Below are 14,129 nucleotides of genomic sequence, written 5' to 3' on the forward strand. Positions count from 1 at the left end.
CTATAATGGCACTAACAGAATGGAATCGAATCATCTGTTCTCTCGATATTAAACAGTTCTTTTAAAGACCTGTTAAAACTATCATAGCTGTATTTCACAATTCACCAAAGTTACTTGCTTCTATAAACGGTTTAACTCCCCAGCTGTTGATTACTTTTTCATTTGTTGCTTCTTATATTTGGCATCTCTACATTTTTCTTACTGTCTGATACATTAATGGAATATGTAACCATATTAAGTGCCTCTTGCTGATAGAATGAGCCCATTCACATATCATAAGAAATTAATAAGATCACACCAAACAAACAAAAAAAATCGTAAGGTCTATTACTCAGGTAAACAAATAAAACAGATCTAAAAAGCCACTTAATTCCCTTTTGCATCTGAGAAACCTCAAGTTTTTTTTTCTATTCATATAATCTTTGTGGACAAGAAGAATCTGAGGTATAGCAGCTCCAGATTTCTACCCCACAGTTTTTTCCAGTATGTACCATAAAACCAGGATCTCTCATGCCCCCGTTCTTCAGTACATATGATCCTTTCATCAGTGGCACACACAGATGTGATTATAATTATACCTTTATGTAGAAAATAGATACCTTTCATTGCCACATGCATGTTTAGAACAAGACCATCATGGACAAAACTAATGCAAACTGGAAGGGTAAGCATGCGAGATTAGCTGCGTAGACAACTGACTACAGGTAGAAGGTTATCTGGGCTTATTTAGGGTACTGGTATTGGTGAGAAAGAAAAGGAGTAAGGTTAAGACACTGATGGAACTCTCAGAAAAGAGCACTCAAGCTGCTTATTAGCACCTTCACTGTGAAGAGCTGTCCGGAGAGTATCGCATGCTATATAAAATCTACAGTAGTGTAGATAATCAGTTTTGTATTTAAAAAAAATCTTATTTTACTACTCTCACGATAATACCAACACTCTTCTAAGACTGCAGAGACTAATTACTTGTGCATATTTATTGTTCGGCCATGGATATTTTAAAATTATATTTTCAAGGTGTCGTTTATATTGCACCAAACTTTATATCTTTAACAACTTTTAGCTTGTTTTCAAAACATACCTTGATGATGAAACTTCGTTCGCCATTTCAGGGAATGAGAAACAAACACAAAGTTACTGAGTTGTTAACAAAAAGCCTAAATTGAATGCACTATTAAGTATAAGTCTGCCTATTTATAGTCACCATACAGAGGCAAGTACATGGAAGTTTTCACTTCTGACACATAAGCCAGCTCTAAGCACTTAGGGACTAGAAGAATAATGTGCAATTCCTCATTTCCCTTCTACACTGTCAGACAGGTGGCCAGAAGAAGGCAGGCATGATCAGAGACAATGTTATGAGTATTTTTCTGTTACTTTATTTCTACATACCTCTCCAAACCGGCCTGGGACAATATAATGCTTCACAAAGCAGCTATGCAAGACAGTTCCTTAAAGTAAAACTAAGCCAGTAATGTATGCATCCCACTTAGAGATTGCATAATGATGAGAAATGAAGCATTTGTTAGAAGCAGGAACACTCATACTTTCACCTTAGCAGAAAAAAAAAAAAAGTATACACGTGCATGGAGTGAGGTATGGGGGTGTATAAACATGCATGCAACACTCACAGACATAGCTTTCCATCATTTTTTCTGTTAGACTTTTATATTTTACAGACTTCCAAAGCTTCAGTTTTAGTCTAGCCATTGCGCTGCTCAGTCCTTCACATTGATGCAACCTCTGGCTCCTCTCTATCTTCTTCTGTTTCTGATATTAGAAATGCAAATAACATTTCTTTTCCAACATCCTTTTCCAGAAAACATATAGAGACCTAAAATTTTGGTCATTATGCTTAAAATCATGCTAACTGTAAAGCAGTTAAAGTGATAATCAAACAATGGCCTTTTTCTGAATTTGATATGCTGGGTCTACTAAAAATAAATTTTATGTTTATACGTTTAACAGTTGTTTAAAAATTGTCCAAAACTTCTATTTGTGAAAAGTAGATAACTAATAAGTTATTTGTCTAATACTTGTCTAAACATAATCAAATTTCTAATCCAGGATCTTAAGGTTTTCAAATTATGATCTGCTATGTTGTTTGGCAATCTCTGATTTAAAAAAAAAAAAATCTGGAGTGTATTTATATGGACAAAACCAGAACACTCTTTGTTCTACCACCAATATTTTAGCAATATTTGCATTCCTTATTTTGGGCAGCATTTATTCTTTTCCTTTGACATTTCCATACATTCATTTAATTCTTCACCTAAGTTTTTGTTCTGTCTTTACACTTTCATACCTTTCTCTAAAATAACTTCCTTCTTCAACAATTCACTGTCAAACTAATCTGCTCCTTCTGGTCCTGCAATGCACTGAAAAATAATTAACATTTGTTCAATTTTCATTTTCTATGGCTGTATTTGCATTAGTAAGGAGTAAAAATACTACATAAAATTCTTGCCGTTGTCAGCTAACAGAACTGCCTGGCCAGACCTTCAGCAAACTCTATAGCTCTTAATTTGCGGGTTTTAATAACCTACCTTTTTTATTATTTTTCTACATATCTGTTACCAGAAACAATATCGAGGGTTTTTTTTCAGTTTTTCTGACATCATACGGTGTTCTAATCTGATAAGAAATGAAGGATCATATTTGGCTTTTATATTATCTTTGAAAATTACAAAAGATAAACTAGAAAATATAAGATGGATGAAAGGGAATGTCTATGTGCTTTCTCTATGTCCAACAGGTTGCTTAGCAGCAAATTCTAAGAAAGAGTTCAACTCCAAAATGTTGGTTCTGTATTGTCTGCCAAGCTTAACACTGTGAATCACATGAACAGCAGACTGGTGTACACCTATGGTTTTTTTTCATAAAATCATAGAATGGTTTAGGTTGGAAGGCACCTTGAAGATCATCAAGTTCCAACTCCCCTGCCATGGGCAGGGACACCTTGCAGTACACCTGGTTGCTCAAAGCCCCATCCAATCTGGCCTTGAACACCTCCAGGGATGGGGCCTCCACAACTTCCCTGGGCAACCTGTTCCAGTGCCTCACCACCCTCAAAGTGAAAATTTTCTTCCTGGTATCTTATCTAAATCTACCCTCTTCCAGTTTGAAGCCATTCCCCCTCATCCTATCACTACATGCCCTTGTAAAAAGTCCCTCTCCAGCTTTCTTGTAGGCACTCTCCCGGTATTGGAAAGCTGCTATGAGGTCTCCCCACAGTCTTCTCTTCTCCAGGCTGAACAACCCCAACTCTTTCAGCCTTTCTTAATAGGAGAAGTGCTCCAGCCCTCTGACCATCTTTGTGGCCCTCCTCTGGACCCGCTCCAATAAGTCCATGTCCTTCTTATGTTGAAGAGCTCCAGAGCTGTATGCAATATTCCAGGTAGGATCTCATGAAAGTAGAGGGGCAGAATCCCCTCCCTCGACTTGCTGACCACACTTCTGATGCAGCCCAGTATACAGTTGGCCTTCTGGGCTGCAAGCACGCACTGCTGGCTCATGTTGAGCTTCTCATCCACCAACACCCCCAAGTCCCCCTCCTCAGGGCTGCTCTCGATCCATTCTCCACCCAGCATGTATTTGTGCTTGGGATTGCCCTGGCCCCCATGCAGGACCTTGCTCTTGGCCTTGTTAAACTTCATGAGGTTTGCACAGGCCCACATCTCAAAAGCCTGTCCACATCCCTCTGGATGGCATCCCTCCCCTCCAGTATGTTGACTGTTCCACAGAGATTGGTGTCATTGGCAAACTTTCTGAGGGTGCACTCATTTCCAACATGCATGTTGCCAACAAAGATGTTAAATAGTACCAGTCCCAGTACCAATCCCTGAGGAACACCACTTGTCACTGTTTGCCACTTGGACATGGTGCCGTTGACCGCAACTCTTTGAGTGCAACCGTCCGGCCAGTTCCTTATCCACCAAGTGATCCATCAGTTAAATCCGTGTCTCTCCAATTTCGAGACCAGGGTGTCATGTGGGACAGTTTTCTTGTTCAACTTCCTGAATTTTACTTCAAAAAAAATTTACATTCCTGAGGAAATGCATGCACAATTTTGTTGCACTTCAGAAACCATTTCCTTGAAAAAAAAGTCATTGAACTAACTTTTTGTAACAAATTTAATTTATCTCTAAAATAATAGTATTGCACTGAAGAGGTCTTTATTTAATCCAGTATCAGATCACTCTATGGGGGGCAACTCATCCTCTTACCTTCTTATTCTTGTGACATGAATTCTGAAAGGCAGCCAATGCCTCCGAGATGTGACTGATTTTACTGGGGGCTTCGCAGTTCACTGATCTTTTTTTTTCGAGAAGTTAAGCTGAGTTAAATTTTTTGTCATTATGAGAAATTAAAGAATATTTATTAATTATTACAATTGTTCTTCTTATTGTCAATATTGCTTTTGTATAAAAATATAGTTCATCACATATATTTGGTTTCTATTGAAACTCAGAGGTATTAATTTCTAAGAAATATTAAATGTTTGGAAATTATATAGACCTGTCAAATTAATATAAGCTTTGAGGACGCAAAAAAAAAATATGTAATTTTTCTACATCAGTCTCCATTGCTGTTTTTAAGGATGTCCTGGTTTGAATTAATTGTGTACTCTATTGAGGTAATGAAATAGGTATTTCTTCTCATTAAATCTTAATTCTTTCCACTAGAAACTCATCCTAGTCTTTTTTTTTTTTTTTTTTTTTTTGGGGGGGGTGGGGCGGGAAGTAGCACAACATAGAAAACAGAGAGAGTTTTTGATGGTGATACATATTAAGGTAAGGCTATCAATAATGAATGGGTGTTGGATATATAAGATATATCACTAAAAATAAGTAAGAGCAGCAAGCAATTATAAATCAATTAAATTAAAAGGAAGCATCAAAGAACACTATTAAAGCAGAAAAAAAGCCCTCAAAACATAAGCCATCTTCTATATATTCTATTAAAGCATGACTGTTTCATATATCAGCATTGAAAAAAAGACACAAGGAGAAAGAGGTGATTGTCTTTTGTTTAAGTCTAGACAAGCAGAAATATTCCCGTGAAATCTAGCTGTAAACTGTCAGCGATAGAAAAACACCCAAACAGAAACTCCTCTAAGAAATGTGCTTCTACAAAATAGGCATTGTGAAAAAAATTTTAAATAATTTTTCTTTCCTCATTCTTCCCCCTCATTCTTCTCTTTTTATAAGAAAAAATATGGCTCTGCTTCTGCTTTCTCACGGGTGGAGCACCATTGTTTTTATCTGAGTTAATCTTGCTACTGGTGCTATAAATCAGATAAGAATCAAGGTGTGTTATTTCTTTATTTTCTCACTAAACTAACAGCATTGGAGTGGTAAGATATTCTTTACTTCTAGATTACCAATCTATTTCTGTGAATTATTATTTTTATGCTTAAAAAATGCCACTGGCCCAGAAGCTGAAGCCAGCTGTTACGTGCTGACCGACTAACTGCGTTGCTTTTTCCCTGATTCTAACTGGTTTTGCCTGCTTTGGAAACAAATACCTCAAATATTTATTTCGGTCTTGTTACACAGAATTTGTTTTAAAAAATATCAAAGTAGCATGTAAATTCACTCTGTAGAGGAAGGACAGGAGTATGTCTCTGGAACTTAGCTTTAATTATCTGCTGAAGTTTTGCCATTTTTCAGGTCCTGTAGTTATGTTGGACTTGATGATCGGACTTGAAGTTCCCTTCCAACTTCAACAATTCTATGATTCTATGATTCTATGTTTCACAAAGTGATAGCATATTAGACTGATCTATGAGATGATGCAACAAAAAATGACATGGAAAAATCAAAACTATTTCCATTAGGCAATTTCTTACTCTCATTTTTTCATTATACATAAGGGAATTTATAAATGCCATAGTTTTTGCATATAAATTACAAGAAGATATTATATGAGAAAGGGTAATAAATTACCTATTGGTAATAAGAAACAAGGTACGTACTGCAATCCACATCACCTTTTCAGTATGTCTTGACATCCTGCCAAAGAAGCCACAAAGACCACTTTGCAGTCCTTCTGGTAAAATGAAAATGGATAATTGCTATTATTTCACATGTGTTTTCCTTTCCTTTTCTACTTTTGTGGCTATATTATTGCGCAGTTGTAAAATAGCATTATGTCCTGTTCTAATGTATCATACCATGAAAAGATAAGATAGTCTGACACATTCCAAGGCAGCAGGCACAGTCAGAATAAAAACTTATTCTGTGACTTCTTAGTGTAAATAATAGAGAATTTGAAGTTGCCTGCTGTGGTACATAATCAAACTTCTATTGTAATAGCTATGTCTTCTGATGTATGTCTGTAAGATGTATAGAGTATGCCTCTGTTCTTACTTAATCCTTTTTCTCTAGGTCTAATCCATCTTTTAGTGGAACTGACAAAAATGTTCCTGCAGCATTGGAAGATGTATTCGGCCTTTGTGGCCCATTTCCTAGGTTTGAGGGGGTTTTTTTGAAAGAAAAACACTGTTCTCTTACATCTTCTCATTAAATTGTATGGCTTAAGGTCCAACTTGTCCAAAGCAGTAGAAATGGTCATTCAAGTCAGGCTGCTAAGAGAGAAGTGATGTACTCATTAGCCCTCACTGGCAGAAAGAAATTCCAGACAGGAGGAGAATGAAGAGAAAGAAAGTGACAGAAAGGTCAGAGATCTTACAGAGAAATTTGAAGTTCACTAGCAGCAGAGTTTTTGAAGTCACTCCTTTTAAAAGAACTTTAGATAATTAAATTCTGTTCTGCTATTTTCCTCTATATTACAGAAGAGATGAAGTACCCTTAAAAAAAAAAAAAGACAGGACGAAATGTATAGCTGATTATTTGGGTAATTGTTTAGAAGAAAGAACGTAAAGTGTCTATCTGCTTCCTAACAAAGAGCGAAGACGCAGTCATAAACAAATACATGCAAATTGGGAACAACCAGGCAGTGATCTGCAAAAACAGATCCAGAGAATTCAAGCTGAATCGGATTCAGCAACTTACTGGTTGCTGAGATATTTGGTCAGTTCTGCTTGCACAAGAAGTGATGTAGTTCCGTGCCGTATGTCAGAGTGTACCATCAGGCTCCCGCCAATCTGGCCCTGCCTTGCTGACTCTGACTTCCCAGCTTCACCTCAGACCTAATTTGTCACTGCAGGCTGTCTGGTCATCAGCGGGCTGTGGCAGACCCTGGTTACCAGCACCAGACCTGCTCAGCTCTTCTCATTTGGGTACTGTGGGACTGTACTGCTTGTCAGTGAGGTTGTGCCCTGCCTTGCCTTGCTGTCATATTCCCTCTGTGAATAATAAAAGTTGATTAAACTTATTAAACTAAACCTAGCTGAAGACAGTACTTTAAAATATGATGTTAAGATGAGAGTCACCACGTGAAATGACTTGCACGTGCATGTTGCCAACCATTATCCATCTTCCAAAGCCTATTAATATTTATCATTCTAAAGGATTTGTGCCTCTGTATGGAACTGTAGGTATGCAGATTTTTTTATCATGAAACATAGAAAAAAGTTATCATCCAAAATGCTAGAATTCATCGGTGAATGAAGATAATTACCAGAAAAACCCTGGTGTTCAGTAAGTAGTGACCAAACTGTTAGAGAACAGCTTGTTACTGTCAGAGAACTCAGTTTAATCTGAAAACTTGTTAATTTGTAAATATGTCAGACAACTTACATTCAGGTACACAGAGTTCATACTAGCCAGTAATTTCAGTCTGATTCCACAATGGACTGCATTCATGAAACAGAAATAACAGTGCCCTTTAACTCTCCTGTGTAGGAGAACAACTGAAGCGTGTGTAGGTAAAAAAGCATCTCCAGGGTTGAGCAGCACCTGCAAATATATCAGTGAAGGGAAATTACTGTGCCTGTGCCAAGAATTTCTGCCTTAGCACAGAGGTGTCCAGGACAAATTGGACAACAGTAATTGCTTAGTAAAAGCCTAGAAGAGGGCCACAAAGGCATGTGGATTCAGGCTCATACATGGTATGCTTCCAGCTCCACAAGGTCTACCTGTGAGGTCTGTCCACTGGGAATTATCTGAATCAGCATTGATCTAGGCTGGCCAAGCTCATTTGGTCCCCGTCTTAGAGCAAATCCATCTTGGAGAAAAGATATTTTCTGTAGCCTAGATGAAATCTCCTTTTGTTGCCTGTGACAGCTACATCAGCTTGCCATCATTGGTGCATTAGTGTTTACAGTAAACAACCTAATGTGACTGAGGCAGAACTTCTGTGGTGTCAAGAGTATTTTAAAATGTACATGTATTTGTCGATACCGAAGCGAGTGAGTGGTAAGCAGAAGGTGGACTGACTGCTATTTAAGATTCCTCTCCAGACTAAATTGAGTTTAAATGATGCATACAGGTTTTTGCTGAAAAAAATATTTTTTCAGTCTTCCTGTCAGAAAATCATAATATAAAATTCAAAGCGAGTTGCAACGATGACTTTTCAGCTGCCACTAGAGCTTTTTGAGGAATATCCAATGAAATGTTATTTCATCAGAAAATGCTGACACGATGGGATAAAAACTGACTTATGGCCTAGGAGATTTACTTTTTTCACTTACTACCTAGTTCAGAAAACTTTGCGAAAGATTTAAAACTGTTGAAACACTTCAAACCTAAATGACAGAAAATTGTAAATCTGTTGAAATTATTTTGTCTTGGAATACTTATTTATTTCAGGAACGGAATATATAGGTAAGAAACTGAAGTACAAACACCTTAAATACTCACAATAGCACATTCTTATAACATGTTTTAACTTTCTTTCAGATTATATGTACATAAACACAAGTTTTGACTTGTCCCTGAGCTAGCCTGGGAAATAAAATGACAACTGAATTTCTCCAAGGAACAGAATAACATTTTTCAGATTGTGGTCGTTAGTAGATCAGGAAGTCTGCTTGTGAAAATGAACAGTCTTCAGGGATCACAAAGCTTTCCTAAAATCACTTGTGCATCATTTCTCAATCTCTTCAATTTTAGAATATGAAGTTTTAAAAACTTTTAGAGAGTTATTCTGTTATTCTCAACTAATTGCTGAAGTTCAAATTGTCCTTACTGAGAATTAGTGGGTTTTGATCTCTGAGTTCCAGAAACCCTATATGCAAGAAGGATACAACAAAGAAAATTGCATCTTCCACTGTCTTTTATAGTTGGTACTGGTTACGTCAGTACAACAATCACATGTATTTATTAGAGCAGATGGTCACAATAAAACACTTTCCTGTTGTACTGTCTGAGGCAACAACAGCATTTTTCTCCCCTTATCTTTCATCCAAAGGTGATGATTTTTCCTCGTTATTACACTTTCTCTATTTTGTTCTACTATGCTATAATTAGTTGCATATTTTTTACAATTTTTACATTTTGTATAATTTTTTCATAAGTACAATTTTTATGTTTTAAATTCTAGAAGACCCAAGCAAAAGTAAGATTTCATTATGGTAAGCGTTGAATGACAAAACCAGTAACAATCACTCCATCTCAAAAACCAAGTTAATGAAATGGCTTGTATGCTATTATTATCACATCCAGTACAAATAAGGAGAAATTAGCAACCCATTATTATGTAAGAATCTTAAAGACAGTGAAAAAATTGTTTGGGTTTTAAATTACTTTATTAAATTCTGACATTTGTTTCTTTCAGTCTGTTTAAGTTTTTTCCGGCTGTAATTTTAACAGGAACCATATAACTTTTTCCCCAGAAGTAATATTTGTTCAATAAAAGTGAATGAATGCACATCAAATCCTGCTGGCCCTGACAATAACCCTTAATTTGAGGTTCCAGTTAATAGCTTCAGATGTACCTGCCATCCAGAATATAAGGAACCATGTAGTGAAATTGCCATAAATCACTGTGTGGCTGGACTATGTCAGAATGGATCACAGTGCAATGATCTCCCTGGAGAGTTTAAGTGTCACAAACCGACTAGTAAAAATCACTTTTGTCATGAGGCATTTGGGTTTGTCAGGAAGAAATGTCTGAAGAATGTAAATGTGGCATTTCTGAAAAAAAGATATTTTAAATACTCTGCTTCTGAATTTCCACTATCTAAATTCATAAAGTATCTTTTGAGTGTCTGTAGCAGAAAAATAAACCAACACTTGCTTATTTCTTTTTATAGGAAAAAGCATATTCTTAACTACTGCTGCCAAATCTGTTTTCATGAGAAACTTTATACTAAAACAGATGTTTAATATTAAAATTGGGCCCTGAAACCACCACTCTTTATTCTTCAGCTTAGTATAATAATGTCAGAGATATTTGTTAATGCTGCAATACTTTGATAATTAATTCAAAACACAGAAATAAAAGCATACATAGGTTAAGATCTTCATAATCAGTAACTTTATTATGAATATTTATTTTTAGTTTGTCAAACAAAAGAATCATGGTGGCTTTTCTGTATTCAGTATCTCCACTTGGACGACAGTCACATAACCACATACAACAGTTATACATATATCTGTGTGTAACTGTTACCATCATTGATTAATGTTTCCATTTTAATTCTTTATCATAATTTTTTATATTAGTTTTATGTAGTACTTCAGTAAGCAGATGTTAACAGCTATTTACGAAGGCAAAAATGAGAGAGATGCTTAAATTTTTAATAGCAATCAACAGGGAGGAAAACTTCAGCTGTGTGAGAATGTTGCACAGCTGGTGTTTGGGAGGGAAAAGAAACATAGCTTGAAGATACCTTTCCACATCTACTGATTTAGAAACCAAAGTGACTGCATGCGTAGGGCAGTTTTAATATGCATTGTCTTGTATTTATGCCTCAAAGGGTTGCTATACCAGCCAGGATTTCTAAAGCGCAGTACGTTTCAGCAATTTACCCTAATGGTCAGAGGTTGCTGTCTTACCTCACCTAACCAGCTGTTCAAAAACTAAAACATCTTCCAGATCAGGAACTCTTCAGTCATGCCTTAAGGACATGGTTTACATTCCCCTTGATTTGAAGACTATGCTAAACTAGGCCCAAGCAGGACCGAACTTTTAAATCTTTATAATAATGTATTACTCTGGATCTGCACTTCATAAGTGCTATAAAAACAGGGTTATGTTTAGTTTTTAAAGCTATCACAGTACACCGTAGGAGTATAGATTTGTTTGAACATCTTTGACCAAAGATTCTTCCTTTTTCTCCTTGTTATGTAAAACATCGGTGAACACAAGGTCAGAGATGAGGCAACTCCATGGCATATGAGAATCTGTTCTGGCAATACCTATGCTACTGAAGCTCAGCGTTCCTTTATAAATCTTTTTTAAAATGAAATGTGAAGTTCAGATCTTCAGCCAGACCTGGTATCCAAGTTTGTAAGACATTCAAATTAATTATATTTAGCTCACTGAACCAAATCTCTGGTTTCAGTCTTTAGTGGCTTTTCATGTTGTAATAGTTAAATTACAATAAATTGGTCCGGTCTCTCTTGATCTTTGCTGGAACATTATTTTTGCAAGAATCTAAAAAGCTATAGAAACTTTTTAAGTGCTCGGTTAATAGGAAAACAGAAAACTATACTTTAACTCAATGATTTTTTATGACAAAATTTACAAGAAAAATGTCTAAAGTTTGAAACCTGGCATTTATGTTCAGCACTTGGATCCTAGCTCCACACAAAATGATTGATTTTTTAATTTCTTTATATCAATTAATTAAAAAATACTTATTGGGTTTGAAAACAACTAATTTTCAGTGAAACAAACAATATTGACTTGCAACTATTCATTGTATATGTTCTAGAATAAAGGTGCTGTCATCAATGAACCACGTGATTTTCTTGCTGAATGATGGCTTCAGAAACTATAATACCGTGGCCAATATACCCTCAGTGTAAAATGTAGATTCATATCTTATCTTTGAATTTCTTTTTTAAATTTTGTGCATATGTAGCCCTCAACAGAAAACATGGATGTTTCACAAGATTAGGTTTCTTATTAACTGTAAGTTAACTGGTTCAAAAAATCAATACCAATAAGCTGCCAAACCTGCCAGATTTTGTAATACCTGCTTTATAACAGAATGTATTGGGACATTTTTCTTTTTGGCTTGTAAACGTAGGGTGTTTTCTTAGTGTGGTGTACAGAACACCACACTAAAAATAAGAAAGCTTTCATCATCAGTGCGCTTACTGATATTTCAATGAATATAGGAATATCTGCATAAAACCACTTGAAGAAGTTGACTTTCTATCAAATGCTTTTGAAGACTTGTTGTGTCTTGAATGGCTTTTTTTATTATTGCAAGCATGGCTTTATCATGCAGTTCTTTTGTTCCATTTAGAATTGCTTTGTGTAGGAAACTTTCAAAGAAACCAGAATATTTTACTCTATTCTAAATAAAATTTTGGAATATAAATAAAGAATACAAAAGCACTTAGAAAAATTGGCCTCTCACTTGTCTGTTTTCTCAGAGTAAACAAGATAATAAAGTTTTTATGTCTTCTGTTATTCTATTTTTCATTAGGTTTTACTGGTCAGTTTTGTGAAGCATACGTTGGTGCCTGCCTGTCACAACCATGTGGAGCCTCCAGCATCTGTAAAGACATATTGGGTGGCTATCTTTGTTTCTGTGCGCCTGGCTTTATAGGTGGGTTCAAAGGAGCGTGGTTTAACATGTTAAGTCAGTCCTAAACCACAGAAAAGAAGGTTATTCAAAAGTAGCATTAGATATAAGTTAGCAGTGTGCCTCTGATTCAGGCAGAAGCAACCTTTGTTTCCTGGCACACAAAAGCACTTGGCTGTATAAGAGTATTCAGCTGTAAAAAATACTGTCTACAAGGGACTATTTCCACTCCAATAACTCTTGCTTTATACTATTTTAGACAGGGGATCTATCTTTCACTGATGTGATTGCAACTCCAAGCCATATGCAAGTTGGCCTCAATTTATCTGCTTTGTGCTTCCTGTAACAATAAGGCTGCAGTAACAGGGGCCTGAGCTGCCAAAAACACATCCAAGATCCTGGGCAGGGTTAACTACTCATGCTTAAACCTTTCCCAATACTTCCACAGAGATCTTCATAACAAATCCAGAAATTAACAAATGAATGAAAAAGATTATTATAGAAAAAGACTGTGATATTATTTTATGTGGTCTTAGAAACCATATTTACACTTTTGTAATGTTTCAGGAAAACTCAAGGCTTTGCTGCCCTTAAAATATGAAAAGATGCAAATTTTTGAGTACATCTGTAAATGAATCTATAAAATTCCCATCAGATCTTTGTTAAACATTATATATTATATATAGATTTCACTTTTGCCTTTAATCAACAAGAAATTAATTCCCCAAAGACAATTTATGGCTCAGTAGTAAAAGTTCCCTGTACCTAACCTCAGTTATTTCATTTTGTTGTTGCTGCTTGCACTGGTGACTCACCAGTGGCATGTTCCTAATGAAGTGAATCCTCCACTTGTTTCCAGGTAATAACTGTGAGATTGAGGTGGATGAGTGTCTTAGTGACCCTTGTCACAATGGAGCTACTTGTGTTGATCATCTGAACGCCTTCAGTTGCGTCTGTCAGGATGGATTTCAAGGTATTAGAAAATCCATAGAACTGTAACTTCATAAATCTACTTTGAGTCGTACGCCAATTGTCTAACATATCGGATAAGATGCATGTATACTTATTTTAGTGTCACCCGAAGTTATAGACGTGTAAATTCAGCATAAGTGCATCCTGACTAAAGCTATCTACTTTGTTTTTGTGGCAGCATGGAGCTAGGTGTTTTCTGCTGGCTGGCAGTTTAGCTGTTGAAAATGGATCAGTGGGGTTTAATGAAATTTTGCAAATAGCATATACTGTTTCCTGTAAGCTTTTTAAACTGTTGGCAGATTTAATGTAATAGAACCAGAGAAAAAAAAAAACAACTGTGTGGGAAAGGTTTTGTTCTTGGTATATTTGTACAATTTATATGAAAAATGCAATCACTTTGATAAGTGGATGTATTAATATCTTTGCTTTCAGCTTGGATTAGGAATTGAAAGTGCATCCATTTTCATTTTAGTGCATTATTTTTTAAACATCATGGATTTTTAATCATTGAAATACAAAGCAATGTATAATTCAAATGTCACAGAGTAAA

General features: G+C 35.9%; 1 protein-coding gene across 1 annotated transcript in view; it reads left to right on the forward strand.

Moving 5' to 3' along the window:
* The window catches only part of EYS (eyes shut homolog), a gene marked incomplete at both ends in the record, with an annotated part of 840,074 nt that overhangs the window by 187,240 nt on the left and 638,705 nt on the right, over positions 1-14,129 (forward strand). The window contains 2 exons of the mRNA XM_082480747.1: positions 12,509-12,631; positions 13,467-13,580. Coding sequence (XP_082336873.1) covers positions 12,509-12,631; positions 13,467-13,580 — 237 coding nt within the window. The remainder of the gene's footprint in view (positions 1-12,508; positions 12,632-13,466; positions 13,581-14,129) is intronic.

Source organism: Vanellus vanellus (assembly GCF_965231255.1).
Source record: "Vanellus vanellus genome assembly, chromosome: 3".
NCBI lineage: Eukaryota > Metazoa > Chordata > Aves > Charadriiformes > Charadriidae > Vanellus > Vanellus vanellus.